General features: G+C 37.1%; 1 protein-coding gene across 2 annotated transcripts in view; it reads left to right on the top strand.

Annotated features, from left to right (window-relative positions):
* The window catches only part of LOC141429542 (parapinopsin-like), a gene marked incomplete in the record, with an annotated part of 194,628 nt that overhangs the window by 98,206 nt on the left and 74,430 nt on the right, over positions 1–21,992 (top strand). For both annotated transcript variants that reach the window (XM_074089888.1, XM_074089887.1), the window contains 1 exon segment: positions 5,923–6,082. In XM_074089888.1, the coding sequence (XP_073945989.1) occupies positions 5,923–6,082 (160 nt within the window).

Raw genomic sequence — 21,992 nt, 5'->3', positions numbered from 1 at the left:
CGTGGTGGCAGAGTGGTTTGACCTATGGCCTCTCAAGCAGAGGATCGTGGGTTCAAACCCCGGCTCGCACCTCTGAGTTTTTCGAAATTCATGTGCGGAATTACATTTGAAATTTACCACGAGCTTTACGGCGAAGGAAAACATCGTGAGGAAACCTGTACAAACCTGCGAAGCATGGGAACTACTGCCCAAGCCCTCTCATTCTGAGGGGAGGCCTGTGCCCTGCAGTGGGACGTATATAGGCTGGGATGATGATGATTAAAAAGAGAAATATGTCGCAATAAAGTCATTTTGTCGCACGAGGAAAAAGGAAAATCTTCGTCACTTCATAATTGCTCGAGAAGTCTTTTACAGTGCGCCTGGAGGTGAACTCAAGAGTAAGTACAAGCCACAGTTTTCCTCGCTTTGAACGTCAAAGAAACATAATGGGTTTTACAGAAGCGGCTACGGGAACTTGCAAAACGGAGTTTTTTAATCCGTTGATCTGTGAAGGGGTATCTGTTGTAGCTTACTCGTATTTTATGAGAACTTGAAAGCGTCAAATATGTTTCAAGACAGATAAAGGAGCGGCCACACCGCTTCTTAAAAAACGGTGACGGTACGGAATCGCAGTGACGCATCGTATGCGCACCGTTTTTATCGTATGCCCTCTACACTACTGCTAAAAAAAACGCAGACGGCGCGGAATCGCAGTGATGTGCCGTAAACGTCAAAACTTTTGGTAGACAGCATGCGGTAAAGTACTGACTTTTACGGCACGTCACCGCAATTCCGCACCGTTTGCGTATTTTAAGCAGCGGTGTGGAAAGCATGCAAAAAAATGGTGCGCATACGATGCGTTACTGCGATTCCGTACCGTCACCGTTTTTTAAGCAGCGGTGTGGCCGCTCCTTAAGAATTACATCTTCAACAAAATATGGGCCATTCTGCCCGAAGTGGTCGCCACTCGCCACTCGAGGACCTTTCTCCCCAACGTTTATATCTATTATTCAAGCGATATGGAGCGCCAATCGCCATTTCAACTCCCATATTCTTCTTGCGTGATATTATGTCGGTGAAAGAAAAGAAAGAAAGAAAGAAAGAAGACATTTATTCACTTATACAGAAGACACACATATACAGCAAAATTAACACAAATAAAATAAAAAATACAGAAAAACACATGAAAACATTAAATACAATATATACAATGTTGTGTGTCCCCGCGAAAGTGAAACGGTCGCTGACTCAGCATTATGCTGAAGCGTTAAACGCCTGCAGCGCTGATTTCGTCGACTTCAGTTCTTCGGCGAATTTCTATATTCCAGATTATATCGCGTAAAGAAGTTCCGAATATAGCTCCCTCTCGCTCATTCTATAACTACTTGAATTATTTTACCCGTAATGTGAAAACGCGACTAAAAACGCATTGCATTTAGATAGCATCATTTATGATTGTCATATCAGCCGTAGGACGTCCACTGTTGGACATAGGCCTCCCCATATACCTCCAGTTGCCCCGGTTTGCAGCCTGCATCCACCTTGATCCCGCGGTAGATCATCCGTTCATCTCGTTGGTGGACGTCCTACCTACGCTGTGCTTGCCGATTCGCGTTCTCCACACGAGAACTTTTCGGTCCCAATGGCCATCTGTTCTCCGTGCTCTACGTCCTGCGCATTGCCTCCATAAGCTAATTCGCTTGGCTATGTCGCTGACCCTTGTTCTTGTACGTATCTCCTCATTTCTGATTCGATCCCGTAGAGAAACCCCAAGCATAGCTCTCCATAGCTCGTTGAGCAACTCTGAGCCTATTTTAAGGACTTTAGTGAAGCACAGCACCACGCCGCAATTTATTCGCGTCTCCTATTAATTCCCTAGGCTAAAACCAATGAATAACTACTCGTTTAACCAAATTACTTTTAATTGCACAATGTAATGGTCGCTCTGAGACTCGTTTAATGTGTTATTTTCAACCGCAATAGACCTATAAATAACCCTGAATTCATTGACAAAGCGTTAAGTTCCTAAAGGCTTTTTCAAGGTAAAATGCCTCCTTACCCTCTAATTCATGAAAGTTAAAAACCTGTTAAAGCAAAATGTATTCATTGCTCTGTTGCGCAGGTGGTAGGACCTTGTGCAAGGTCCGCCCGGATTGCTACCACCATCTTGCTCGCTAATCCTGCCGTGAAGCAGCAGTGGTTGCACTGTTGTGTTTCGGCGTGGAGAGTAAGACAGCCGGTGAAATTCCTGGCACGTGAGGTATCCCATCTTAGGCTTCTAGGTTGGCAACGCGTCTGCGATACCCCTGGTGTTGCAGTTGTTTATGGGCGGTGGTGATCTCTTACCATCAGGAGACCCACTTGCTGGTTTTCGATCCAGTCGAATAAAAAAAACTTATGAAAATTAACAATTAATAAAAATATATATGTCATGTTCACATTTCCTTTATGATTTATATTTATATTAGATGTCTCTTTTAATATAATTAAATTAGGTAATCGAATTAAGAAGTAATTTTGATTTTACTTGTAGAATATACATAAATATAACATACTTAACCGCTGTTTCACCGGCTACTGATTAAATTTATCCGTCAAATAAAATTAATCAATGGATGGTGAAACAGCCCCTGAAAGTGATGTAAACAAACAAATAATGAATATTCAAAATCAAATAATATCTTCCATGATGCCAGTGGGCGGCATCCTAATTAATTAATTTATGTATCCTTCTTATTTATAATATATTTTTTGTGTAAGCAGACATTACAAGGCTCCAATAGCAAAAACATCTGTTTCCATTCGAGTTGAACACCTATTCGAACGGTTATTAAACTGGTGTAAAAAATTACATTTGCAATTTACCACACCGGCGAAAAATTTAATGGTGCGTGCGAAGTTCCTAATCCGCACTGGGCCCGCGTGGGAGCTACGGCCCAAGCCCTCTCTTTCTGAAAGGAGGCCTGTGCTCTGCAGTGGGAAGCGTATAGGCCGAGATGATGATGATGATGACATATATTTTGTATGTGGCTATTTCTGTGTACCTCCTAAAACCCCTAAATCATGCAAATTAACAGTAAGTAAGCATCATAATTAATTTAAAGCGTATGTTCGCAGTTTACCAGAAACACCAAAATAATTATGTCGACCTTTACTCATCCAGCTTTTCATCTATAAAAAAAGTGTTTAATAAATAGCACTTTAATTTAAGTTTTCGTTTATTTTTTTCTCTTTTCTAATGTAACTTAGAGCAAATGAATGGTAAAAAACTTGCTATTATCAAATGTTTCAAAATAGTGCATGCGGTATCCTTTGATGTTAGATTGTACATGTATCTTGGAAACAAATGCATATGAAAAAGTGTACTTGTTGTTGAAGGTCCCAATAAATCAATAAATAAATACCATAATAACAGCACAACTAATAAAATTATGTAAACGCAAAATCTACTTTCAGTTAATGTCAGCCATTTTTCATTTAAATCAAATCACCAAAGGATCTCGATTAAGCGGGCCATTTAACTTCTAAGAATTAGGCTGAAACTCGATAAGAATTTAGTTGAAGTTTGTGGAACTTATTAAGTTATTATTAACTTATTAAATCATTCCTCTTTTATTTGTAAGTGTTGTTATAGCGATGTCCGATTTGTATTGAACACTTTACATCTTTGAGTAGGGATGGGTATAAAAAAATTATATATCAAAGTATCGATAGATATTTGTTTCAGAAAGTAATCGATATAATATCGTGGATATTTTTAATCCGGAAATATCGATATCCGACATTTCTTTCTGAATATCAATTTCGTATCAAATTCGATTTTTTTAAGAGCTTTGTTGTATTTTATATATTTTTTTTTAATTGTAATATCTGTTCCACATTCTTTTTAGCCGCGAATCTCACTTTAATAATAAAACATTGGAAGATCGAGCTGACATATGCAAAAAACTGCTTAAATTTTTAATGTCGCGGGCTAGTGTGGGTGCGTTATGCCTTCAATTTAAATTTATGCGAATGATATTTGTACCTGATTTCATAATAAGGCTAATAAAGCTTGCTAATACCAAACTTATGTTATTTTTCCTACTTTCGAATATTGTGACAATACTTCAGAAAACCGCGCTTTGGGGTGAAAATATCGATATTTTTTACTGTGCATTTATCAATATTTTTTTAATTATCGATACGATATATTTCGATTTTTTTTTCATTTGCGCATCCCTATTTCTGACGCTTCTTGCCGTATGTCCTAAATTTAGGACATTGGGGGGCTTTCGAGAAAATATATAAGTAGTAAGTCCAAAGTAACTTCGCAATTTTGTTTCTCTCCTTTTGGTTATCCACATTCCGAACACTAGATGTAAAAAGTGCTTAGTTTAGTGAGTTAGCTCTTTTAAGGACCAACGGAACCCTATTACTGAGACTCCGTTGTCTGTCTGTCTGTCCGTCTGTCGCAGGGCTTTATCTCTTAAGCCGTAAAAGTTAGACACTTTAAATTTTCACAGATTATGTATTACTGTGGCCGCTATACTATAACAACAAATACTAAAAATATTTTTTCATGATAAAGCTAGAGGGTGACCATAGGAACTCTGTGATAAACGACACGACTGCATCGAGTTTGGACTCGTTTGATTCGTCTTGAAGAGTACTTTGGTAACCAGGGCATAGAGTACAGTCAGCAAAAAAACTTATACTCTTATTAGAAGAATTTTAAGAAAAACTTTACGGAAATGTTTACGGAACCCATCATGTACGAGTCCGACTCGAACTTGACCGATTGTTTTTCAACATTCAGGATGATCCGTATAAGTTTTTGTTTAAAGTATAATTTAGCATGTTATTATTGTTTTAAAACTCTAGGTACACCGATTATCAAGTACCTATATTGTTATCATTAAGATACTTAACAATAAGGTCAGAATTTAGATTTAATAGGATTATAAAGGGGAATAAATATAGAAATTCTAGAACAAAATTCTATAATTATTTAGTCAAAAGTTATCAGTACGCAAATTAGTTTAATCGCATTATTATCGAAAGTTTCTGAATATTTTGTAAGGGGAAGTTTATTAAATTATATTTGCTTGTAATTTTAAGAAAATTAGAAGCACTTGTACTGGTACAATCAAGTTCAAAGATATCTTTAAACATTTCTACTTCGTCACTGTTGCCCTTTGAAAATTGTATACAAAATTTAAAGTACAAAGTGACAGCGACAAGGTAGTAAAGTGTAAATTTCATAAGAGCTTGTTATACAGTCATGTGCAAAGACATTGACACGGCCATAGTTACAAAAATATGTATGTATCTCAGATCAAATAAAAAGTAAAGATAGGGCGCTGCGAACAACGAAGTGAGGCCGGTCAAACTACACCAATCCGTGTGCTAACACAGTGGCACGCACACACTTGCAAACAAACTACACCAAAACCTTTATTACTTGAGCAACGCATTCCCGTGGAACACAACGTTTTTTTAACTTCGATTCATATCTCTAATAATGCCAAATTGCGTAGTGAAAGGGTGTAAAATCTATTCGTCCAAAAATAAAAAGCAGGATGGAATCACTTTTCACACGTAACTAAACTCGAAAGCCAATATTTTCAATAAAAATCGAAATAATTTTGCTTAGAACATAAAACGTCAACACTAGTGTTGCCATTATAATATTGTAGTTACCCTGTTATTGGGTAAACGCCGCCTATGTAATTTAATCTTTTTTTATTAATTCTATTATTTATTAGCACGGCTTAAAACGTGAGATATGTTTCATTACAATCGATTCAGCCGTTTTTGAGATATTGAACTTTGAAGTGAAAAAGTCGGGGGTTTTCCAACTTTTTACAGTTGTCGTTTTTAAAGGCTATGACGAACCTCCAGTCATGCTTCGGAGCTGACATACCCACACACTTTTTATAGCTACTTATCTGATTGTTCCAGCTTTGGACGCCGCTCAACATCATCCTGTTCAACCTGGTCTGCTCGGACTTCTCCGTCTCCGTGCTTGGCAATCCCTTCACCCTCATCTCCTCACTCTTCCACCGTTGGGTCTTCGGGCGCACCATGTGCGTGCTGTACGGCTTCTTCATGGCTCTGCTGGGTAAGCTATTAACTATTTATAATTGTAATGAAAGGGTCAACAAACACCGACTCAAGCACCCCGCAGCCTAACGTAATGCATGCTCCTCTCCTGGCTTACCAGAAAATGGCTGAATCAAGTCTCTGCGGGAAGATAAGAAACTCTTCCAACCCTCTCCACCCCGTAGTAAGCTCCAGGGAATTCGTGCAGCCGGGTTTTTTAGTCGGTAAGATTCCAGCATTGTCTGGGCTTTCTCTTGCCAGCCGTTCATAATTATTTTTTCCCAACTGCACGCACACCAGTGGCGTGGCGTCAGATATCTCCGTGGTAAAGCCGAAGCAAAGATCGCTTAGGTGTAATCTTTCACAAATCCTGTAGGTATGTCCTATTGTCCTATTCTGTAAATATTGAGCCAGCCGATGGGAATAGGGTTCTATGAACGCTTCGCTGCTGCTACAGTACAGTGGCTCACCCTTTTTGCGGTTTAACTAGAGTAGATACCTTTTTTATGGAAATTGGTAAAGGGCTCACATATCAGCAGCGAAGTGACCAATTTCTATGAAGATTTTTGATGCTGTGAAATGGCCAGTAAATTTATACTAGCACATGAATATTTTCCTTACAATATTATGAAACGTTTTCTAACATTAGTAGTTTCGTATCCACTCAGTGACAATAAATTTATTTCTGATTGAAAAAATCACTCAAAAATATTTAGCGTTTTTTATAGCCATTATTTTTGGAACTGTAATAAGTATGCTAAGTTTGACTGTTTGGGATATCTACGCAAAGCAGTAAGTAAGTATTTTCGAGCAAGTCTAGAAATAGGAACCAGGCCCGTGCATCCATACCATATTAATTTTGAGTGGAAAATCTAGTGTAAACTGCAAAATCTATTTATATTTCTGCATTGAAACTTCACAAAAATGTTAAAAGCTTTTTACGCGATACTGTCGTCATAATGAAAAGGGGCACAACTAACATTTTGTGAAATTGAGTTGAATACATATTCAGAATCAGGAAAAAAAGGCGCATCTGTCTGATTTTTTGTACATTTCTTGGAGAAATACATTCGGAGATACCGTTAGCCCAAATGGTACAAATGGCTGAGATAGATTTACTACTTCAGATTTACTACTAGATTTATTAAAGCAAAGAGGCATATTTGGTTATGGTTAAAATGCTTAGTTAAAAAGGTTCAATTCAGTGATTTTAAAAATAAAGGGCCTATTCATTTTTAATGTTAAACGATGTTGAATATTAAAATGGAAAGGCATAAATAACAGAAAATGTGCCATTTTTTCCTGACATTGTATCCACTTGTCTAAAATGTTAAAATGAACAGGCACATTTTTTTGTTATGCCTATACTATGAGTTGCAAGACTATTTTTACTTTGTTTATTTTGTTAAGTAAAAACATCTAAAAACAGAAAAATCTTTCAATATTTATTTTCTCGAGTTTAACAAAATGTTAGATGGGCCCTTTCCCATTTCGACGGCAGGATTCATTAATCGAAAAATACCGATGTAAAAATTTTAGTCTTTGTACGTTCGGAGATTTGAGCTTTTGAACGTGCATTTTCACTGTTTTTTTCTTTTGTGGTTCTGACATTTCGTTATGTCAGGTGTTAACTATAATATACTTTGATTTTTAATTCAACGAAATTCTGACATCTATAATCAGACATTTCAGGGGTAAAAAACATTTGTCTTCTTAGGTACTGACCTTTCATTTAATTAGCAAAAAAAAACACGTTTTGTATGGGAGCCCCCCTCAAATCTTTATTTTATTCTGTTTTTAGTATTTGATATTATAACGGCCACAATAATCTGTGAAAATTTCAACTGTGTAACTATCACATACATCCTGGTGACAGACGGACAGACGGACGGAACGCGAAGTCTTAGGGTTTCCGTTTTTACCCTTTGAATACGGAACCCTAAAAATATGATTATAATATAACTCTTTACGATACTCTGTACGATTGTTTATTCTAAATAACCAGTTAACCAGACAGGAATCCACTGGGCAAAATTTTATGACAGGTAGTGAGTTCCTATATCGATAATATCAATTACGATGCTTGTTCCATATACTAGTAATCCCCCCAGCATTGTGCGTTTTCTTTTAAGTATTGTCTGACGGGGAGTATGAAGTTCACGCAAAGCATATTTTAAAGGATTTATTTATTTATTCAATAAGGTACACCGACAACAATCATATGATCGCTTGATTATAGTAGTTGTTTATCTAAATTGTCTGTGTTTAATAACAAAACAAAAGCTTTTAACAAATTTTATATGAAGGTACAGTCAAGGGCAAAGATATCGACACGGCCAAAGTTACAAAAATATGTATACACGACTTTATGCACTTAACATTAAGGCCGTGTATACATATTTTTGCAACTATGGCAGTGTCGATATCTTTGCCCTTGACTGTACCTAACTCACCGCGTCACTGATAACAAAACAGTGGTTTTTGCAATTCAATTTACAGTCTGTCTGTCGTCTGTTTGTTTGATTCCGGTATATTCGTAATGTTACGTAGACAATGACAAATAAGCACGCGTACACGGTACTTATTATCATTCAATCAATTCGTTCATTCCAGCTATAATCTTGTTGTGAATCGACCTGTAACAGATTGCAGTTGACATGGCCCTCAGCAAAGTAATGCTTGATTGGGTGACTCTATTTAACAGCCCGGATAATACGGACATGGATATACCGACCCACTTTTTCATAATTCAATCAACAACAAGGGCTGCTACGAAACTTGAAACTCGAAGTTCGTATCGTACCGTCCCTCTCGCTCTCGTATTAAATAGTATAAGTGTCAGAGGGACCGCACGACACGAAACTTCGAGTTTCGAGTTTCGTAGTAGCCCTGCAGTAACGAGTCCCATTGGCGCCAACGAATCACCTAGCCCTATATACTACAAATTGCAAAATTCGAACTTCGTATCTTGCCGTCCTGCTGACGCTAATATTATTTAATACGAGAGTGAGAGGGACTTCCGAATTAGCAGCCCCCCTGTAGTCGAGCTGTCAATGAGACTAACATGACAGGGCTTTCCGCTATATCACAGAGTACATATATAAGCTATATAAAGGGCATTTGAATACACCTTGACTTGACATACGGTAAATGCGGGTTTTTCACATTTGATTGACATGGTTTGTTTCACAGGAAATAAATAAACAGGAATCAAATGAATATTATTTATGTTCATTACTAATACGCAAGAGTCACTGACGACTTGGTTAAGATCGCGGGATCGCGGTGGATGCGGAAAGCACAAGACCGGTCTGAGTGGAGAGCCTTGGGGGAGGCCTATGTCCAGCAGTGGACGTCTTTCGGCTGACATGATGATGATGATGATGATGATGAAGAGTCACTGAAGTCATAGAAATATTTGGGAAACTAGTGCGCGCTCCGTCCGCGTGGAATTCGTTTGTCACTATCCCGTGGGAACTATGCAATTTTCCGGGATAAAATCATTTTAGCAAAGAATGACGGTACCATCACTTATAGTAAACGGGTTTGCAATGGGCCGGGCTGTGTGTGTTCCCATCCCACCCAGTCATAATCAGGAATGTTTCTTTTATTTTTGGACTGTGTTGGGGTTGCGAAGTTCTTATTTGTTTGATGTTAAATATAAATAATAGTTTTTGTTTATTGGCACAACTTATTCTAATGATACAGAGATAATACGAATGCACCCGGCTGATTCGCTAGTTAAAAGTGGCCAGTTACTCGTGACAGTCGAGACCACAACTGGTCAAGACAGTTAAAGAAGTTTTAATCGCTTACTATTAATTATCTCATTATCAAGATGTTTTTACGCAGTGATTCTCTAATTATCTCCAAAAAGTAACATAAACTTTTACATATTTTATACTCAAAGTCTACTCCTAGAGACGAGTACTATCAACTGTAAAAATATTGGTACCTAATTTGTTAGCACCTTATACATTTATGTATGTGCTTGACCTACATTCCTTGTAGTTATCACTGAAGCATTTAACAGAAAGAAAACAGCCGGAATTTTTTCTCAATAAACGTAACGACGATCCAAATATAGTTAATGTCAAGAAAATAAAAATAAATCGTTGAAAGCATTGCCGGAACCATATATTTACTTTAAGGAAACATCGAAGACATTCCAAGTATTTGGTTCTTTGTTCTTTAAGTTTTTGATGTCAGCGGGAACTTGAAACTGGAGTCTTTTTATTAGCTTTTATCTCATGGTTTTTGTTTTCCAATTTGTTAAGAGATTCTTGATTTTGTTGAAAACATTTAATTCATTTTTCTGTTATTCATGTTACAAATAAATAGAATCTAAAGGAAAATTAAAACGGGTCACATTCTATTCATTAAGGGGTCACTTTTTATTATAGGCCGGTTGCTAGAACAAATATTCAAATTTACTAGAATTGATGTTGTTGTTTTATATAGTAAGGTACCTGGGCGACCACAAGCGTTTTGTTAGAGATAAGATCAAGCTAGATGCTAGATCGATTTTTTGCCCTCAAAAAACATCACAGTAAATTTCTTGGAAATCGTTAGTCTTTTTCGATATCCTGGGAATTAATTAAATATATACAATAGAGCGTCGATTATCCAAACTAATTGGGGGGCGTGGGTGTTCGGGAAACAGATATTTTCGGATAATCCAACTACCTATACGTATATTGTGTATTTGATTCAGCCATCCATATTTACATTTATATCATTAATTACAACGAAGTGATATACGAGTACAATTAACAAGTCGCGCGCGACAAGTGGGCGAGCGTTTGTAGCGCAGGAGGCGGGAGAGGCACGCGCGTGTCGAGCGGGCGTAGTACGAGTAGTTCAAATAAGCGGTCGTTCGCTCCACGCTCCACTGTAGGTACATATATATATATATTTTTTTATACGACTGGAAGGCAAACGAGCAAGTGGGTCTCCTGATGGTAAGAGATCACCACCGCCCATAAACATCTGCAACACCAGGGGTATTGCAGACGCGCTGCCAACCTAGAGGCCTAAGATGGGATACCTCACGTGCCAGTAATTTCACCGGCTGTCTTACTCTCCACGCCGAAACACAACAATGCAAGCACTGCTGCTTCACGGCAGGATTAGCGAGCAAGATGGTGGTAGCAATCCGGGCGGACCTTGCACAAGGTCCTACCACCTGCACATGTACAATAATTAATATATTATTATGTACATATAAGAACTGCCCAAAAATATTATCACCCTTTTGTGCTCTGTTCCTTTAGTTTTAAATACCTAATAACTTGCAGCTTGCTTGTAGTTTTGCTGAATGCAATGGAACTGCACTAAAAAGTTATGGGCGATCGGCTGTTCGGTTGTTTTGCAGTTCGTTTTTAACGACCTTAAATCACAATAAACGTCCATTGGCCCATTTCACGAAGCTACAAGTTACAATTTACAAGCGGTAGTCTCTTTTCAATGCATACTGTTAAACAAAGACTACCGCTTGTAAATTGTAACTCGTAGCTTCGTGAAATAGGGCACTGGTAGTTACAATTCCGGGATTTTATAAAATTCCCCTGGGAATTCCTAAAATTTATATCGTGGTCTTCATTGAGGTTGTGTTAAGTAAAGAACAACTGTCCAAAATTTCAAGACTCTAAACAAAGCGGTTAAAATTTCAAGATTTTATATCTATCCCGTGGGAATATCGGGATAAAAAGAAGTCTGTGTTATTCCAAACGTGCAGCTACCTACATACCTTTCATGACTAAGCCCAGCGGTTGTTATTTCGAGATTTTATCCCTATCCCGCAGGAATATCGGGATAAAAAGTAGCTTATGTGTTATGCCCGATGTCCACCTATCTACGTACCTAATTTCATCCAAATCCGTCTAGCCGTTTTAGCGTGAAGGAGTAACAAACACACACACACACACACACACACACACACACACACAAACATTCGCATTTATAATATTAGTAGGATTACTTATGCGATAGATAGCGAAGTGGAACGGAGATGGAAGGACGACCTAAATGCTTGCTTATCACAGGGATGACAACTCACGTTCGATACCTAGGCGAAAGTAGAGCAAACGGGAAGAAGCATTTTCCTGGCACTAGGCAATAGGCTAGGAAGCACTTTGACTGTTCAAGGAGCTACTCGTATATACGAAATTCGAAAATCGAAGTTCGTGTCGTACCGTCTCTCCTTCTCTCGTGTTAAATAAAATTAGTGTCAGCAGGACGGCAGAGACGAAGTTCGAATTTGGCATTTCGTAGCATAGGGCCAGTTATTGCTAGAAACTAACCTGTTAATCATTTATAGGGTCAAATCTAAGAAAAATCATAACGTTGAATAACTTCGGTCATTCTTAAATGTCAAATTGTAAAATTAATAAACTTTATGACGACTGCTATTGACGTGACACAACAGAGACATCGAAAACTCACTTCTTTAACTTTCTTTTATATGGAAAGTAGTTCCGTAAATTTACAATGTTTTACATCTCATCATTAATTATCTTAATTCCTGATTATCTCTGAAACAAAAAGAATTAATTAGGCCTCTAGGATTTTAACTTAAACTTTGTTCAACCGTTCGCGCTGTTTGATTCACATCAAGGACAGAGCGGTTGCTCGGCGAATGACAATGTATTTCAATTTGACACCTTATATTTATATAGTCAGGAAAAATCTCGCCAGCGCGATTCCGGATGGTATAATTTTCCGTACAACGACATCTATTGGCATATACATTAAACAAAGAAACATATTACTGCTATACACTTTTATCCCAACCTAGTTTTTAGCCCCCCGCGTAAAAAATAGGTGTTATAAATTTAACGCCAATATCTGTTTGTGGCATCGTAGCTCCCAAAATGATGGACCGATTCCAATGCGATTTTTTTACGTGAAAGATTGAGGTGGTTCTTAGTTAAATATGTTTAATTAAAATTGATTAAGTCATTTTTGAGATATTGAACTTTGAAATGACAATGTCGAGGGTTTTTTAATTTTCTAAGTTTGTTATTCTACATCTACATTATAAATAGAGATGTGCCGACTAGTCGCCGACTAGTCGGTAAAGCCGACTATCCGGCCACTATCGTAGTCGGCGACTAGGCAAAAAGGGCCGACTATCCGGCTTCTTACTTTGTACGTATATTTCAATAAATTATTTATTTTCATGTATACACAAATGGGGAATTACATTACATAAAAACCTTAAGCTGTTCATTCTTGTAATAATTACTGTTTTTCTTGCGCATACGAGAAATTATATTTTGGCATTAGTTATACCTACTTTACTTTACGGGAATCTTTGTCTAATTGTTAAAAAAATCCATACACGAGACTTTCTTTTTGACATCATCATGTCAGCCGAAAGACGTCCACTGCTGGACATAGGCCTCCCCCAAGGCTCTCCACTCAGACCGGTCTTGTGCTTTCCGCACACTGCTACTTTAGTTTCGCAATTCTTCGGGCTATGTCGGTAACCTTAGTTCTACGGCGGATACGGATTCTATTCCGCAGAGAAACCCCGAGCATAGCCCTCTCTCTCTCAGGTTATACTCTTCGGTCTTCTGTATAACCTGCCGCAACGCATTTATGTGGTCTACGGTAGGTACTATAACCTTTTCGGAAGCCGTTCTTTTTGACATGATTAAATTTAATTCTTTTTAGCTCTTTTACTTTAATGACTAATCGGCTTGTCGGCTAGTCGGCCAAAGTCATGATCGGCACATCTCTAATTATAAATTAAATTAAATTAAATGAAAGAAATGAAATGAAAGATTTTTTTTATTTACTTACCAACATACAAAAAGTTACACATATATCATATAGTTATACAATTTGTTTTTAATTCTCTGCTTGATTATGTTTTAATTATTTGATCTTGGTATTAATTTTAATTTAAATTTTATGACACTAACGTAGGTAATAAGATTATTGCTACTAACACAATATGAACTGATTGTTTGAAATAAATGATTATTATTATTATTATTATTATTATATCATATATATGTAGGAAAATTATTATAAGAGGTTTAATATTGTTGGGAATTAGTCCATCGGAGTTACAGAGAAGGGGGAGGGAATTAAAAAAAAGTTGACATGGATATACGACACGAATACGGATTGATTTATATTTTTTTATATTTATGTTTTAAAATAACTAAAAGAAGTAAACTAATTTTTTTGTTCCATTTTTAGAAGTATACAAGGTGTTAATTAAATAACTGAAACCTCAGACACCCCAAAAATATTTTTTCATTTTAAGTAAGTTGATTGAATTTATTATTGAATATCTTCATTATTTTAAAATATATTGGTGTGTTTTGCTAAGTCAGTAATTCTACTTAATTTATAAACTCTACACTCATGAACTCATATTAGACATTTTGACTGTTCATGCAGTTCCTCCGCCTCCACACTGTTAGAACACACACAAATCACACAAACCCATCTATCACCACCACCACACTACACTGACGCATTTCGAATTCTCTGGTTGGCTCATCTTCAGAACAACACCACCGTTCACCGTGCTACCAGATGTTAGACAAAACAAAATCTGTCAATTTAACGCCAACGCATTCCAGACTTTGTTGCGACAAAGTGCTTACGCGAGAGGTTCTGACCTTACTAAGATCTAAAAATGACTCGCGGCATTATAAAGTTTGGAGAGGCTCCGAATCACTCAGGGAAATTGGAGAGGTCTGCAGGCCCGCGATTGTGCTGGAAAAGGGAGAATGGATGAAAATGTAGGTACAATAGACACGTAGACACTCAAGTTACATATAAAATAGCAACGTCATTTCATTATGTACTCGACAAAGTCTATTTACGTATTTTTTACAAACTTTAACCTATTTGTCGTTTTAATTAGTTAGCTAAATATGTAGAGTGAGAGTGAAGTTCAGACCATAATATGTCAATCAACTTTTTCTTGTTTGTTATTCTGTAATAAAATAAAACAAATGTCACTAAATAAATCTAAACTACATTATCAGCAGTGGGACGTATATAGGCTGGGATGAATGAATGAACATTATCTTGTGTCGTGCATCTCTTCAAACTTTTTGATTTAAAAATTCCTTGATAGAATTTCATAAAAAAAACTGTAATAATAAGCTGGCTTAAAATATGCTGGTTCTATCAAAAATACAGTTATTTTTGACAGATCCCTTTACCAGCATATTTTAATTGATTTTTCTCGTAGGTAGGTACGTAAAATTATTTTTGCCGTTAGCTTTTAAATTTACCATATTCCAATTTATAATACTAAACAAAGTGATTTTGATGGCATACGTATATTTTAGCAATCCTACCAATATTTAAAATGCGTGTGTCAAAAATGTCCAAATGGAGTTTGATTGATGCTGCTCATCCATTCGTCTGTCTATCTTACTAAAAGCTCGCCCGGCCCGCCCGCTGTCACGTGCACGTTCGATGGTGGCTCTGATGTACTCGTAGCTGTGGACGAAGTGCATCCTGGAGTAATCGTAGTCGATGGTCATCGGAAACTATTAGATGTTGTGATGTGTGATGAAGAATAGTACATTGTTGTAGAGGCTGGAAAGTAAGCAATAGATGAACGAGTTAGTTCCGCAAGGAAACTCGCTTTCACTTGGAAAAACCGGATCAAAATCAGTCCATCCGTTTGAGAACTACAATGCCACAGACAAACAAACATTGACCCCCCCCCCCCTTTTTGCGTCAGGGGTTAAAAAGGTTTAAACTTACCATATTTAATTTATTCCACACGTGATAGAGGCATGACAGCGTTTTCCTAGTCCATTTAAGACCGGACAGTGCGGTTAAGCCATATCAATATTTACGAGTAAAATAGATTACTAATTATCTAAGCGCCAGTTAAAGTACTCGTTTGACATTTGTTATTATAACTAGGCACACATTGAACCTGACACATGGCATATGGCCATTGTCAGATGGCCGATGGGACCGAAAAGTTCCCGGATAGAGACCGCAACTCGGCAAGCGATAAACAGATGACCTGGTTAAAGCCGCGGGTTCACGGTGGACGCCGTCCGCTTACATACCCCCCCGCCGTCATAGGTATGTTGAAACTAAAGCTAACAATTATTACGGTAAGAGAACGAGAATATACATCACTCCACGATTATTTAATATTATTCCTCTGGAAAATGATTGTAATAGTCTTAAAGTTTTTAAGAATAAACTAAAAAAGCATTTGCTAGAAAAATTTAATTCGCAAAGATAAGTGTAAGTATTGTAGTCGTAAAATAAAAACAGGTTTTGGTTATAATTAAGCACTGTATAGTGTGCGGCCCAGGGCCCGGTTGTGTGTGAGTTGCGCCGTATTGCAATGGAATAGGGTGCGGGATTGACAGCACAACTCGGTCTTGGGCGGAAGTAGGGTACAATATTGTTCTAAGTGAGCGCAATATTCGCCAATAAACGTCATAGTTTGGCGAAATTAGTGATGTAACTAAAATTATGTACCTTTTTTTTTGAGAATAAAAAAAAATCGAAGCAACTGGAGGTCTATGGGAGAGGCCTATGTCTAACAGTGGACGACTATCGACTAATATGTTGATGATGGCATTTAGCCTTCCTCCCCTAGCTATGCTCGTGATTATTGGGAGGGTGCGAAGTACTAGGTGGGGGTAATGAAATCGCAGCGCTCATAGTGGCCAAAAGAAGAAATAATTTAGGCTCTGTCATCTGTCATACTCATTTGAATCTGTCATTAACAAAGCAATTTGTATAGACTTTAACTGCTAGTAATAGATGTTTGTGTTATGATGCGAGCTTGAATTATTGAACACTGTTCCTTTTTTTTGTTCTTTATTCCTCTACATCTCGGACATGTCCAGCAACAATTTTCCTTATGAAACGGTTTGTGGTTGAAATTTTATATTGAGTGATACTCACAAAACCGGTCTTCAAAATGATACTCATTTTGATCTGAAAAAGATATCTATTTAATTTATTACTGGTGATATAAGAGCAATTATATAGTTTTACTGTTATTCAAAGAAACCAATAAGATACCTAGCTTTATCTTTTCGTTTTACAGTAAAAGTACAACTAAACATGAAGTAAACAAACCCTGACATAACGAAAATAAAACACACTTTTTGAATAAATTTTACTTACCTCATTGAATTTTACTGACCAAAAATGAATTCACAACCTTTTGTCCACCCAAATCACGGTATCACAGTAATTTTGTATTAATTAATACGTTATAGGTTTGATTTTTGTCACAATGTCGCGATGAAATTTCAAAACGTCAGAGCATCAGAGCCAAAAAGTTGCGGACGCTAGGTGGCGCTGATGTCGTGCACAGAGCCAATAGCAGTTGTCTCATGTTTTCCTCCAAATATTGGAGATCGGACGTTTACTTCATCAATCTCAGAATACAATCACAAGGCTATCGTTTATTTAACTGTCATTTTCAGAGACCTAACTCTGGCTGATCCCTACGGGCGACTTGTCTGCGGCAAAGGCAGCCTTTGTTTGCTTGAGTAACCAGACCCATGATCCTAAATAACCTATTTTATAAGAAAATATTTGTCGTTCATTGTGGCGTTCTAAGGGGAAGCCTCTATTCAGCAGTGGACGTCTGCCGGCTGATGATGATCAGATGATGATGATAAGAAAATATTAATTTCTTTCAACTTTGTTAACTATGTGCGGTTATGTATAAGTACAGTCAAACAAACTGAATCATGTACCAGGGTAGAACCTTTGTGCTACTAATGTCATATTGTTTGATTGATTGACATGTAGTCAAGGAAATCATAGTGAAATTGATTATTAAAACGTTCCACCCTGGTACATGAATTACTTATGTATACTTATCTATTCAAATTGGCTGCCATGACTACCTAAACCTTTGCCTTACCTACATTAAAATCACGTCTCTACAAGACATTAATCAATCTCGGCACCCTAAATACTGCCACAGAAAAATCTCGGCAACGCGATTCAATACTGTCTAGAACTAGTGACATCTAGCGGCATATAAAGTCAACAGACTTCACTGTGTATTTATTATCTGTATCCACATTGTTATTATTCCTGAGCAAACTCTAGGAGATTTAAATTTTTCATTAATGGATTTAAGCAACATTATTCTTTATGAATGGTTGGCATTAAATTACGTATTTATTCAGGTCTGCGAACATTAGCATAATACTAAAGCCTTCTTTTGCTCGAAATCTTTTAATTAAACATTTGAATATTATACTCAAGACCAAATTGCTAACCTTTATCAGTGGTTTTCTACCGACATACCTACTACCATAAACATATAATATTACTAGCGTAAATAGTGATAACTATAGTAACTAGTGATATTATGTTTATGCCTACTACCTTGGCTTGGCACTTGACGGATTTATTTCTGTGGTAGTACATTCAGGGTCCAAGACAATCTTAACACTTTAGAAGGTAGTCACTGTATGCCTTCTGACAATTTTATTCAAACACGAAGTGATCCAGTTAAGTCTAACTGAATGCTCCTTTCGTCCATTCAAAGGTTGACTTGTAAAGATACCCTAAATAAGTTTAACTTTGTACCTATATAATAACAATAATATTCTTTATTGCACACACCAAGTAATAATCCGCACAAAGCGTTTTCGCTCTTCCTTCATCAATCGCACAGCAAAAGAGTGGAATTCCCTGCCTGCGACTGTGTTTCCTGAACACTACAATTTGGCCGCCTTCAAGTCTAGGGTGAATGAGCATTTACTAGGCAAGCGTGCTCCATCGTAGGCCTCATCCTCGCTTTCCATCAGGCGTGATTGTGGCCAAACGCAAGCCTATAATGTATAAAAAAAAAAAAAAAAAAAAAAAAATAGGTAACAATATAATTACAATGCAGAAATCGTGCACACATGGTGTTAACAAAAATCAATAGAGACCCCCAAACTAGGCAGAGCATGGGTCTTGGGCGATCAAGCTTAATTTAAAAGAAAAGATTTAACCAACTTATTACAAAAGTTAGTTATATTATACAACACAACCTAAAACAGCATGTCTCTCAACTTTAATAAATTGCGTCTATTTCTCTATTTTTGCACAATAAAGAAATTATGTACATACATACAAAATAGCAAAGTGCAGGTAAACATACCTACTTACTTTTAACCTCGTCCGTACATTAAATACTCTTTAATAAATCTACCGATTTTAGATATTTTTTTTTAATTAATTTTTGGTGTAAATCCGTATTCAGGGTTATAAAACGGAACCCTTAAGGTGTGTCTGTCTGTTAAGATTTATTTTATTCTGTCACGGCGGTGAAAAGTCGAAAATAAATAAGTATTAAACTAACTTGACTGCCAATTTAATATTCTTCAAAACTATAAACGTCGTCGCTTTTCTCGTTCACCAAAGCAATGGTGTATTCCAATCCGACAATGAAACTAAGTTGTTTTTTTATTCCCGGTAGGTAATAGTTGAATTGACCACAGTTTTCAACTATCTAATGGAACAAACAGAACTTTTTTACTATTTCCATAAAAATACATTATATTCGTAGGATAGTTGGCAAAAGTAGAACCTTTATAGCATTATATAACAGGCATATAACCTACCATAATTAAATAATCCTCTTGTAAGCCGCGGACTCAACGATGGATGTAGGCTGCTTCCAACCGAAGCAACTGGAGGTCTATGAGGGAAGCCTATGTCCAACAGTGGACGTCCTACGGCTGAGATGATGATGATGATTGTAATTTGGTCTTTGTATGCGTTAAAAGCTACGAATAAAATATGTTTTAACACAAACATATTTTATTTAGGCTGATAATAAATTGACAGGAAGGAAAGTTATATACATAAACAAGGATAAACAAGATACTTCCTCGCTTTAGGGATCGCCTTTATACTCTATTTGTTTTGTTGTTTTCTTTTTGTATCATTTTGTGTTTTATGTACAATAAAGTATTTACATACATAATAAAGCAAACGAGAATACACAGACTACACGCAGTTATCGAATCATTATTGGATTGCGGGCATATATTTACTTACCAACTACAACCATTATTCACAAGTACATTGTTTTTCTTTTATTATTTTTTCTACTCCAGTAGGTACTGTTTGTTATCTGTGATTTACTTAATCACGAAGAGGAATATAAGAATATACATAACAAGATTCTGGAAAAGTCTATGTTGTCTATTCCCCATAATAGCACTGTATCGTAATGTTGATAAAACGATACTGCAGGGCTACTACGAAACTCGAAACTTGAAGTTCGTATCGTACCGTCCCTCTCGCTCTCGTTTAAATAGTATAAGTGTCAGAGGGACCGCACGACATGAGCTTCGAGTTTCGTTGTAGCCCTGGTGCAACGTAGACTAATATAATAATACGGGAATAGGTACCTTCATTTCTCTAAGCTGCAACCACTTACTTTTTTCCATAATTCGTTTCGTTCGTTCGGACAGGTTAAGATGCAGCCACTTGCTTAGTTCATATGGTTTTTATACATATCAAAAACTTTCCGTACCTACATAATGTATTCAGGGAAATAATAAGTGCAGCGACTAAAGTTTTATTTAGCATCCGCAACGGAACATCTGTTTTAGCAAGCGCGTGGCGTCTCTGTGGAAGCGCGTTCGCCGCAGCACCAACTCCCTCCTAAGGGTGGTGGCAGCAAGGGCCGACAGCCCCATTATAGCTCATTGGATGTCTTTGCATGTAAAATCCAATGAGCATTTCGTTTTTCACTAACATAATTTTTAAGTCTCATTGTTACTAACATATATGTATATGGATATTTAATTGCTCAAATTGGTATCTAAATAAATAAAAATTAATCGTAAAATGTGTTGCTAAGCGCAAAACTCGGGAATGGCTGGACCGATTTCGCTAATTCTTTTTTTGTTGTGTTTGTTATTGTCAGGAGAAGGTTTTTATGAAAGAAAATTTGGAAAAATTACAACGGGGGCGAAGCCGCGGGCAACAGCTAGTCTGAAATAAATAATTTCATTTTCATTTTTTCATTTTCATTTTCTTAGTACGTAAGCAACGGGTTAATAGAACAGCTTCTATTAAAATTATATGCCATATTTACAGTAGGTACCAGCTAATTATGCAAAATCGAGCGACACTAACTTATTTACTGCCTATAACTATATGACATAGAGTAGCTTTAAACTTTATTTCGAACATTTTGGAAACGGCTTGAGTGATGTCGGATGAATTTGCTATTTGTCGATTTATCTAGTTCTTGCTTCTGAAACAACGCGTAACGTGCCCACGAGTCTTAGCTAAAGCGAAGCTCGGTCGCCCAGATGTTTTACGTGACAGCTAACAGTGACGTGACACAAGCAATCATTACCATTCCGTCCCCCGTCTCGCCGGTGACGAATTAATACGTCGTTTGAAACGTGACCAATTTTACAAAGTCTCGCGGGTCAAGTGTCCCGACACAAGATTGATGTGACGCTAAGTAACGCAGTGTTTCCACTAGAGATGCGCGGGGATGTGTTGCGAGGAATATGTTTTTCATTGATCAAATAGAAACGCTTCATTTAAACGCCGAAAAATGGGTAGGTTCCGTGGATAAATGAACCAAGCCAGATTAATTTAAAATGAACTAAAAACAATTACTTTGCTCACCCGCGACCTTATGATACATAGCTATTAGCTACCATATATGCAACAAATGTGGTCATGCAGTTCCTCATGTGTTCATCAAGTTGAAATTATTAGCAAATACTCAGGTCTGGTGCCCCTTGAAGCAGTAAAAAATCAATCTCCTAAATCAACGCAATACAGTCATTAAAAAAAACCGTCTGCCTTAAAAACGCTCTATGCTCAGGATTCTATTGTAGAATCCTTCGCTACATGGATTCAATGTACCGCCCTCGCCGTAAATATATCATTTTGCTCCCTTTTGACACAAATAACTACTGCAAGCT

This window comes from Choristoneura fumiferana, chromosome 7, assembly GCF_025370935.1.
Source record: "Choristoneura fumiferana chromosome 7, NRCan_CFum_1, whole genome shotgun sequence".
Taxonomy (NCBI): domain Eukaryota; kingdom Metazoa; phylum Arthropoda; class Insecta; order Lepidoptera; family Tortricidae; genus Choristoneura; species Choristoneura fumiferana.
Note: the sequence above shows the minus strand (reverse complement) of the source record. Positions and strands in the feature narration are given on the sequence as shown.